Genomic DNA, 11,421 nt, shown 5'->3' on the forward strand with positions numbered 1-11,421 from the left:
GGTCTATTATGTTGCCAAATTTGCGGAAAATATTATGCAATTTGTAAGTAACAGTTCCAAGTGTGAGATTCGGTATGAAAAGTACAAATTTGAGAGTTAAAGAGAGTGACCCTTAACCGAATATACCGCGTTATATATAAATGTATATAAAATTATATGCACATGCGCTTCAAATAAAAAAATAATGTACTAATTATGTGTATGAGTTTAGCGATTTAGATATTAAACGACTCCAAAGCTTCCTTAACAGAGAAATGCCAAGATAACCAAAGAACAGGTTACTTAAAGGTTCGAGTGTTTGAAGAAATTGATTATTTAAGTTTACTTGGTGATCCATCAGATAAATTCTAATTCCTTAGCATCAGAAATTCTTAGTTAATCAAAAACCAGGTCACTTAAGGGTTCGTGAGCTCGAAGAAATTGATTATTTACGTTTACTTATCGATCCGTCAGAATCGAAGCGATTTTGACGGAAGTGTTGAGCTGAAATCATTGACTTTTTATAGCACTTAATAATGAATACTTCACCACGTGATTAAGCAGCTGGTTGTTTAATTTAGTCGACCGTGTTGCGGTGTAAGGCATTTTGATGGTTAGTAGCTGCTGAGTTGTTAGGTGCCTGTGAGTATTCACCTTCCACTCGTTTTGTCCATCGTGTTCTGTTTGCTTTTTGTTGTCTTTATAATATTATATCCCCCAGTTGTCGGGGAGCAACTCAAATATATAGAAATTTTACCAGTGAATACACAAGAACGGACATCAGTCAGCATTTTGCATTTACACACTCCTTCATTTTTATTTAAAATGTTTTTCGTTTGATATTTTGATTTCTTATTAATAGTGAAGTACATAAATGCCCTTTTAGATATTAGGATAGTCATTTAATAACATATTGTAATTATAGAGCGCTCATGTACCCAACAACTATAAAAATTGCTTCAAGCAAATAAAGAATTAAACAAGAGAAATTTAATAACTTATTTAGTAGATAATCTATATAATATGAATGTTTATTTAGTGAGCATACAGCATACTGATTTTATTGATACGTATGTATGTATGTAAAAAGTACATAATCACATACTCAACATGTCAGTAAAAGCTAGTGCATAATATCTAAAAAAATTGCGTGTTTTCGCTTAAATTGTTATCCAATTATCATTCTATCACATTATGGTTGTATGTATTACTTCGCATAAGATTTGGTTTTCTTTTAAATACCATAAACTAAATTCGTACGCCAGATCATACGCAACACTTGTACAATCCCAACTTTCTTGCATCTACAATTAACACAAACACATACATTTGTAACACCACACACACACACACACACCAAAACATATATACATGCATTCAAACATATCTACATACATATGGAATCGACTCATATGCCAACAATATGAGGTTAACAATAATTTCGTTCCTTTTTCGATAATTTTTGATTAATTCGAGTTTGGCTTTTCGTTAAGAAATTTATTCAGTTATTAAAATTTGTTTCGTTTCTTTCGGATTGCCTTTGTTGTTTTTCTCTGATTTAAATTTCAAAATGTATTCGATTCGTATATAATTTTGTACTAATGCGTAAATGCATATGTGCACGCATACCATTCTTTTATTCCATCATTGAAGGTGTGTTTCGGAAAAGATCTCTAAAAGGTAACTAGCAATTTCAAAATCACAAACATGTATGAAATTTCAAGTTCAATTAAGACAGACAAAAGCATTTTTGTATTTTGAGTTATTTGTTATTAGATTTACATACATATATCTGAAGCCCAAAGTTCAAATCTAATTTGAAAAAACATGAAGAAAAAAAATTTTAATAATTAATTACACGAAATCAAGAAAATTTTTTGTTTAATAAATACTGAAATGAATATATGTACGATTAATTTTACGATTTCGATCAAACAGCTCCAATTTCTATAATATTCCAATACATAAATATATAATATGCTTTGAAGCAAAACTTAACTACGAAATATATGTACCACCTAAGTTTATTTGGTTTGTTGGATTTCATTTCGATAAGTTTGATTTGCTTTTACTTTTTCACAAATGCGCAAATTTTATTATATTAATTTTATTATTTGTTCAGCATTTCATATAATTAAGTAAGCGAATGTCTTAAGAGTCGTTTTCAAAATTTTTCATTAAATTAATGCTGGGGTTGTCAAGTTGTAAAATTATGATCGCAAATTCAATATAAATATAAGTATGTATGTACAATATACCGCTATACAGTTTTAAAATCCGCCGCGTCTTACCAATCTGAAAAGTTTTCCTTCAAACATGTTCGTACGGCCTTTATTTCCGAAATAATGTAGTAGTATTTATGCTCTGTAATTGAATCACTGTAAATAAAATGTACTACGCCCTTTATTTCACCAGACAACCTCTGCATAATTTAAAATAAATATTAAACCATTTGGAGGCTATTTCATAAATTTCGAAGGCAAAGCACCATTTACTTGTTTTGATATTAAATACGAGCTATACACGAATGCACAGCGAATGTATAAGCTATTAAAGTACTAACTAATAAGAGATAATTAAATCTTTAAGCTTTGCTTTCATTTTTTAATTTGTAAACAAAGCGCGATTTTTATAACTGAAATAAAAAAAGTTTTTCCATAAATTTCTGCACAAATAGGTTAGGTTGCCTTTTCACATTATATGACAAATAATCACAAAAAACAGTTTTCACTGCAAGTTACTCTTTGGTCCAAAATAATTTTAAACACTTTCTTACAAATTTGGCTTTAATTTGGAACTTTAATGCTATTATTATTATAATTTTTATAACGAAATAGAATATGTTAGATGATTTTCGTGATAATAATTTTATGCAAAATAGCTCAATTAAATGAAGTAGAGAAAGGCAAAAAAATGAAAACCATTCTATAGGCAAACACTATTTCAAAAAAGACGACTTCGTTGATTAAGCCAAACCGATAGGGAGAAATCAAGTAAGCCCTAAGAAATGTGAATGAATTAGCCGAAATTAAGCTTACTTAAATCTAACTTACTCATTGGCTGTTGGGGAAATGCACGCACAGTAACTGTAAAATTACTTGTTTCAAAGATTTATTATTCTGATGTTAGCATGTTACAATTAACAAATGCGTGTTTTTAGACTTAAGGGATCGTCACAGTGTGACCCTCCAAAAAATCACTGATTTTCGCGATTTTTTTTTTTAATGTTGGAATTTGGAATTTGAACAAAATGTATCGAATTTTGGCTTTTTTCGACAGTTTTTCGTATGATAGACGTAAAAATGTTCTCTCCAAATTGGAACTAGATTTCTTCAAAACTTTTCTTCTGAGAGTGGAAACCGTTTTGAAAAGCACCATTCTGAGAAAACGTATAGTGTATACTATCCTATTGCAATCGATTTCTCGAAAATTTCACACTGAGACGTTCCCTTAACTGGTTGTCTTTGCAATTCATGTTGACGAATTAATCACATTGTGGGCGTGACTTCTGTAGTGTGTCTACGATAAGTTTTAAAGTCGAAGACGTTACCATTGAGAATATTGTAATATTTAGTTGGTAGAAGAATCACAGACGCCGTCATACTTTTTCACTGACAATCCGAAATTTTGGAAGATATTTCACTTGGGCTAAAGTACATTTACACACATACATACTTCTCCTAGCATTCCCAACGAGCTGTTTAAAATTATGGTTTATTAACTTTCTGATGCGTTTGTTAGAGCGAAAGTTATTCTATTTTGTACATATGCATGTACGTTTGAAATTAATTAAGAATTGCACCAGTTACTATACAATTAAAGAGCAAATTACTTTATTTCCAAATCGTTTTGTACACCATTGAAATTTATTTTGCAAATTTTATGATTGTATGTATGTATACATATATTTTTTGAGAGGTATGTGAATATTTTTGTCTGATTTTAATTAAGTTAGAAAGTTTGAAATTCAATACATATAATTTCTAGACATTTTTAGCGAAAAAGCAAAAAACGGACATATAAAGCTGATCCATTCAGGGGCTTTGCATAAAATGAGAGTGTAGCATTTACTTCAATAGAATATCAAAAACTTAGTTTTTATTTCGGAACTTCAAAGCTATATCAAGCAAATTTTCAATGTTTAGCAGTGTTTGTAACTGTTCCTAAAATGATTGGGGAAATAATTACAATAGAGGAAAACAGTTATATAATGAGGCTTGTGCACAAAGCCGAAAAATTCGTTCCTCACGACTAAGTTCTTCTTCTTCTTTACTGGCGTAGACTGCGGTTTTAGCTGAGTTAACAAGTTTGCCAATTTGCAATATTAGAATAGAAGACGAGAACAGTGTGATCAATCATTAAAGTGTACTGGCCAGGCTTGCAGGCTTGTTTTGCTTGTTCTGCGTCAAGAACTGTCAAAAATTATTTGAAATACACAAAAATGTATGACGGAACTACTCTCAGTCCACAATATGGTCAATAAGCAAATCTACCCTTATAATTAGAAATACGTTTTAGATGTTGAAAAAGATGGAGATCGAAATGCACGAATAAACAAAAGTTCTTATTGATCGTTTAAGGTTCGCATTAGCAAGTCAATTTTATTACCGAATTTTATCTAAATGTATTAATTTCGAATTTAATTTATGTTAATTTTTTATACCTTTACTTAATTCTTTTGCACATATGTCAAAAATAAAATGAATTAACAAATGTAACTTTGAAACTAACAATTTGAATTTTCTACTGTTTGTGGTACCAAAGAGAACTTTTCTGAAAAGGGGAGCCCGTACATTATTCGAAACTATTTGGAATTTGCATACATTCTAACGAAATAATAGTGTTGTGATATTTTGAAAAGTGCTCTTCATTCACATAATTCGAAAATTTTCACTCGAAAGCAAGAAACAAATCACAGCAATTTCATAAAAGTTCAGCTATTGCGAACAAAAAATACAAACGAAATACATAAATATGCCAAAAAACCGGCGCAGCTTATATAACTCACATTATTTTCATGCATTATGAACTTAATTATAACTTTTCGACTTCATATTTTTTTTCAATTTCAGTACTTTTTTAACTTTCTCCAAATTAGTTTTATACGAATTTTACTTTCTAATTATTTATGTTAAATTTGGCTATTACTCATGATTTTTTAAATACTTTTTTTGCCTTCAGACACTTACACGAAAAAAACAACAACAAAATATTCACATTCCATTGATTTTAATTAATAAAGCGCATGTTTTAAGAGGTTGTTTAGAGAAAACGAAATAAAATATTTAAAAAAAATATGTATAATAGCGATAAAATAGCTTTAAACTGATCTGTTTATTGAAGTATAACCATTTTGAAAGCAATATACTCGTACTTATATATATATATATATATGTGTACATATATTTAATGCTATTTAGCGCTAACTTACAAATCTGCTTGACAATTGCGATTTTACCTCAGTTTAACATTTTGCATCCATACCTCACAGTTTCTAACTAAGTTTCTTCTATCTACTTTAGAAGCTTTTCATTAAGCTTTTTTGGTTTGTGTTTATGTTCATTTCATTTAACAGCGACACCATTTTAATAATTGTTTTATTTCTTTGGTTTATTGAAAACATTTTTTACAACTCTTTTTCCTTAAGTTTTTGCTAATGAATTTGTAGTAGAAAAGCAAAAAACAATAATTATAAGATACATGTTTTTCTTGGATATGCTCGTTGACGCAAGGATCTTACTTTTGTGGCATTGTCTTTTTTGTATGTGTCGCTTGATTTAGGCGGGCCGTCTCGCGCGCAATGGGAAGACGTTACTGGCTCCACACCGCTGACCTTCGTGAATGATTGTGTTTCGTTTACGACTACTGTCTCTGCACGATTTTGGTTAATGGACTGCAGGAATATATCCGAGGCTACCAAAATGGCAACCGAACTATACAAGTGCGTATTTAGATCTCACTACAACCTTTATGTTTATACAGTTATAGCAGAAATAGCGAATTCCGCTCCTCACTCCCTCAGTTGCCGCCCGTAGCGAGCAAAATTTGTCAATAATAGCATTCGACTCTGATTTAGAGTTAGTTTAATAAAATTTCAAACATATTGAGGACAATTTTTATAATTACTACAGTATATGGACACGGTAACCCTGCGTTGTGAGAGAGCAATCAGCTGACCCGTTTCTACGGGAAAAGCGGGCGGTAGAAGCGGTGTTGGCTGATCATTTACATTGCGCTCTCATAAGATAGGTCGTATGAGGGCTGTTTACGTGGTTCGCTGTTTCTGCTATTAGATTTATCTCAATGGGCATTTAAGGAAGCGGCACGCACTGACGTTTTGCAATGTTATAGAATTTATATGAAAGGTTTTAAAAATAAATGTATATGGAGGTTAATGGGAAATTATATGAAATATTGCGACAGGTCTGTGGTTATTTATGAAAAGTATTGTTCATTATGCAATTAATATTCTTTATTAGGTAAAATTACATATGAACTGATTGCCCTCCTTTTTGGTAGATAGCTAACCGATTTAGCTCTTTGTGAAGTGCACAGCTCCCGCGTGTCTCAGATAGTTATTTGAGATATTTATATTATAAGAACCTTTTAAGGGGCTTACGCCATTTTTCATAAATTTTCAGACGGCATGCCACCTATCTTCGACGCCCTGAGCGAAATTTCACTTTGCGGCCTAGTTGGCTAACGAGTTATAATACTCATTAGAACCAACTTCAGGAGTAAACAAGGGTTACGGTGTTTAACATAGTGCAGACGAACGGTCGTAAAAAAAATTGTTATTCTGAGAATTTTAATTGGTACATATTATAACTACCAAAATGTGTTAATAGGTCGACATCGCGGCTATTAATAGCTGTGCAGCATTTTCAATAGGACACAGTGCAGAGCATGCCTTCAGAAATATTAGTGAAGAATTTACTCCTTGACAATTATACCCATATTATTGTTGAAAGCTTTTATATAATGACATAACTTTTTATTTAGGGAGGTAATACATGTGCCGTTCATGGCCAAGTTTGTAGTTTTCGCAAAGAAAGTGGAACCGTACGAAGCGCGTTTGCGTGTGTTCTGCATGACTGATGATCGTGAGGATAAAACATTAGAAAAACAGGAACTCTTTACCGAAGTTGCCAAGAGTCGCGATGTTGAGGTGCTGGAGGGAAAGCCACAATATATTGAAATGGCCGGTAACTTGGTGCCAGTCACTAAATCTGGTGATCAATTGCAATTGCAATTCAAAGCGTTTCGGGAGAATCGTCTACCATTCACTGTACGTGTGAAGGATCAACATGCCGACATTGTTGGACGTACATTGTTCATGAAGGAGCCAAAAGTTGCCAAGGGCGAGCCACCGCAACATCCCATCTGTATTTTGAATATCGTGTTACCGGATATTGTTATACCGGACACAACTACCGAATTCAGTGATAAGATCACTACCACCTATCGAAGCTCCCTCTTTAGTTTGAGTAAACATCAGAATGATCACTATATCGGCGATATACGTATTGTGGATCTGTCGAATTTATTAGGCAAGGATTGGATACAGTTAGCCTCTGAAATCGGTATAAGTACGGAGGAGATAGATGACATAATAAATCAAAATACCGATAGTATTGCGCGGCAGGCCCAAAGCATGATTCGACTATTCAAGGATAAACCAAATTATGATATTCACGCCTTAGAAGATGCGCTCAAAAATATTGGTCGTGAGGATATTATGAAAAAGTGTAAAAGTGGGCGACTTTCGCATTCGCGTGACTTTGACGAAACTGATATTATGAAAAACTCCGAATCGGTGGAGGAACTCGTGCGACAAGAGAGTAAGTAAAGCGTTGTTATACCTGGTTGTATGGTTGCAATTAAATATTTTGTATCTTAGGTAAACGGATTCAACAGATTCACGATCACGAGGAGGTTAAATATTCGGCAGAAGAGAAGGAAGTGGAAGAGTCCGAATCAGATGAGGAAATTACGAAACGTACTGTTGCCGAACGACGTGAGAAGATCGTTAAACGACTCTCAATCGAACGGCAAATACCTGCTTCATCACAGAAAAAAGAGATTTCACGTGAAATTTCCGAAATAAAACGTAAGAGCCTTATCGAGGATAAAAAGGCTATACATGAATCAGAAATCATGATGCAGTTACCAACAGATAACATAGTTAAATCAACCGTTGCTCCCGACCAAGTAATGAAAATGAAAATGGGTAAAATGGATGCTGCCGAAATAAGTAAAAGCGATTTCGATAAGGAATTGACGCACAAATTAAAGACATCCGGACGCAGTTCTGAAGAGGAAGATTCAGCAACAGAATATAAGACCGTTGAGGACGATGAAAATTTGAAAATAGTACAAGATATCAGCGCCGTCGAAAAGTCAAAGAAGCTTCAGGACTCCCCGAAGGAGTCAGGGCAAGATACAACCAAGCAACTAACTGAAGACTTTTTAAATGCCGAGAAACAGACTCAACTTCCAGTCGATATAACATTCAGTGAGAAATTTGTCGAGGAGGTAAAGGAAAAAGAAATGAAAAGCACCGAATTGGATGAGAAATCGAGTCAGAAGATTGAAAAAATTATATCCGTATTTGAGAGTGGCAAATCTGACGAGAAGGATGGAACTGTTAGCAAAACGTCCACCATTACGGAAACCATCCAAGTTGTCACAGAAGGTAAAGTAAAGGGTACTTCCATTGAAGATAAAATTGCAGATTTCGAAGCAAAAGGAGTTACTTATGATATGAAATCCGTGCTACCAAAAGATATAAAGAAATACGAAGATACACATGCAGATGATCTCTATGAAGCACACCAAGAACCCATTAAGTCATTTGAAAAAACTATTACAGAAGACTTTTTAGCGTTAGAGCAAAAATCTCAAATGTCACCAGCAATTAAATCTATTCAAGAAATTACTACTGCCGTTCAATTACCAAAAGATAATGCAGATGTAATAGAAAGCGCTCCAGCAGCTCCGGTTGCCGAAAAGAGAACGTCACTTTCTGAGAAATCATCAGAGCCAATAACGCGTTCATCTATTGAAATACAATCCTCAAAATTCAGTATACCAGATGGTAAAGAAGAGAAGGTCTTTCCTAAAACTACAGAAACTATAAAAGAATTCGAAAAACATATTGAAAAAGATAGCGAAATTGCTACCTCTGAGTTATCGTACATGGAACAGAGATCACAAAAGGAAATTACGAAAACAGCAAGTGAATTTGTAACCAGCACGGCGGCGGTACTTGAAACAACGGCTGATTCTTTTGAAATTACTACTGACTTAGAACTGCCAGTGAAAGAAGCAGAGAGAACGAAAGCTCAATTAAAAGAAGTCACAAAAGAATGGGACGGAATAACTCTAACGGGCATTCAAAAAACCTCTGGTGATCTCACAAAACCAGAGCATATAGAAGATAAATTGACAACTGAGCAGGTTACTACAGTTTTCAAAAGCAAGGATAGCTCAATGGAACCAAGAAGTGTAGCAAAGACTGAAGTAATTACGACCACGACATATTTGGATAAAACTGAAGCGAAAGTGATTAAGGATAGTGAAATCGACGATCTGATAGAATTCACTAAACAGAGGGAAGGTGCGAAGGAAACACAAGTAGAATCAAAAACGGTAAAAACCACACAAATATTAAATATATTTGAGACGGAATCAGATTCTTCCACAATTCAATCAGCAGTTGGTGATATTGCAGCTGACACAAAAATCACTTCAGAAATATTGAAAACTGGCAAAGAAATATCCACAATAGAGCCCAAGGAATTAAGTAGTGTTTTTTCAGGTGACGCAAGAGATCCATTAGACATGAGGTTTGACGACACTAAACATGAACAACCTACAAAAAAATTAACGCAAGATTTCTTGCTAATGGAGCAGCAAAAACAATTGCCATATTCCAAAGAATCCCAAGCCGAAGATGAAAAATTTGAGCTTTTGAAATCGGCCACACATACAGTCGTGCCATCTATTTTAAGTTCAACTGTTGTTCCTGCTATACCAACTGATTTGAATGTTAAGCAAGAACCAACATCGTTGGGAGATGTACAAGCAACTCTACCCGATATTGCTTCGAAAGAAGGACAGCCAACAATGGATGATACACATACGGTTGAAACGAAAAGCGCCATGAGTGACCTGATCAAATCAACCAGCGTTATAATGGCGACTGTACCGAAAGTTTCAACCGAGGAGGCCATTATATCATTGGAGGAAAGTCTTACAGATATCAAACGTGAAGAGAAGCCCGTACAGCTTCCGACAGCTTCAAAGAAATTCACGCAAGGTAGCCAGCCAGAGACAACTCCAAAAGATTTTGAACCAGAAATTATAATTGATGAGAAAACCACAACACTCAAGATGAGTTCAGCAGTAACGGATACGGTCAAAGAAGAAAGTATAAAACTTGTAGAATCCATTAAAAAGCTAGAGGAAACCATTAAGGTAGTCGATAAGCATCAAGACGACGGCATCGAGTTGGCCGCTCCTGTAAATGAGACGGACAAAGTATCAGCCGTGGGTATAAGAAAACTAACCGAGGATTTCCTCACTATAGAGCAAACAAAACAGTTTTCAACAAGCACCAAACCGGTGAGAGAAACAATTGTAACTGACGATCATGAAAAATCTACAGTATCAACAAAGTATGAGAAACCAGAAGTGAAGGCAGATTCATTTAGCAGCCTGCAATCGGCTGGTCTGAGCGAGGAAATTACTAAGATAGTAACGGAGGCAGCAACAAAAATCGATGCCATTAAAATGACGAATGACTTCTTAGCCACAGAACAAAGCACACAATTACCCATCGTGAAACAAACGAGTGAGCAAACTGCAGATCAACTTGATACACAAATTTCGCCAAAGTCGGCTCTTGACCTTGCCGCACCTGCACCTGTGGAACCACGCAAATCTATAACACTGACAGACGCTGAGTTTTGTAAGTCAGTCGAGGAAACGATCACAAAGAAGATGAGTGCGGGACAAATTGAAATCTGTGACGAGCTCAAAACTAGCGGTACGTATTCACTCTTTATCTAAGTGTTACTGTTATTAGTATTCATTGTATTGTTTACAATTTTTATGCAGCGAGCGACATACCACATTCTCAAACCCCACCGCCAACTCCGATCGATACTAGAACTGATAGACAAGAAGAAGAATCCTTACCACGGGCTAAGTTCGTTGAAAAAGGTACACGATCCCGTATATTATAGCTTTGAAATGTAAAAGTCTCTATATACTTATTTTCTAGATAATTTGTCTGACACTGTGGTCACTTTGCACAAGACCACAGAATCGACATTCGAACGTGTTTCGGGAATTTCCAAAATCGGTAAGCACTAAACAATATCATTAGCAGTATTTATTGTTAGGAGACTCTCATGTTTTTGTTGCCTTTTAGCATTT

The 11,421-nt window shown here is 34.4% G+C and overlaps 1 protein-coding gene across 10 annotated transcripts in view; it reads left to right on the forward strand.

The window, feature by feature from the left end:
• The window catches only part of LOC120777969 (ankyrin-3), a 57,011-nt gene that overhangs the window by 19,727 nt on the left and 25,863 nt on the right, over positions 1 to 11,421 (forward strand). For 6 of the 10 annotated variants that reach the window (XM_040109591.1, XM_040109593.1, XM_040109599.1 and 3 more), the window contains 6 exons: positions 1,633 to 1,659; positions 5,761 to 5,920; positions 6,982 to 7,820; positions 7,880 to 11,029; positions 11,101 to 11,205; positions 11,267 to 11,347. In XM_040109591.1, the coding sequence (XP_039965525.1) occupies positions 1,633 to 1,659; positions 5,761 to 5,920; positions 6,982 to 7,820; positions 7,880 to 11,029; positions 11,101 to 11,205; positions 11,267 to 11,347 (4,362 nt within the window). The remainder of the gene's footprint in view (positions 1 to 1,632; positions 1,660 to 5,760; positions 5,921 to 6,981; positions 7,821 to 7,879; positions 11,030 to 11,100; positions 11,206 to 11,266; positions 11,348 to 11,421) is intronic. The other 4 variants (XM_040109592.1, XM_040109594.1, XM_040109597.1 and 1 more) reach the window with 1 other exon arrangement.

This window comes from Bactrocera tryoni, chromosome 5 (assembly GCF_016617805.1).
Source record: "Bactrocera tryoni isolate S06 chromosome 5, CSIRO_BtryS06_freeze2, whole genome shotgun sequence".
NCBI classification, from domain to species: Eukaryota; Metazoa; Arthropoda; class Insecta; order Diptera; family Tephritidae; genus Bactrocera; species Bactrocera tryoni.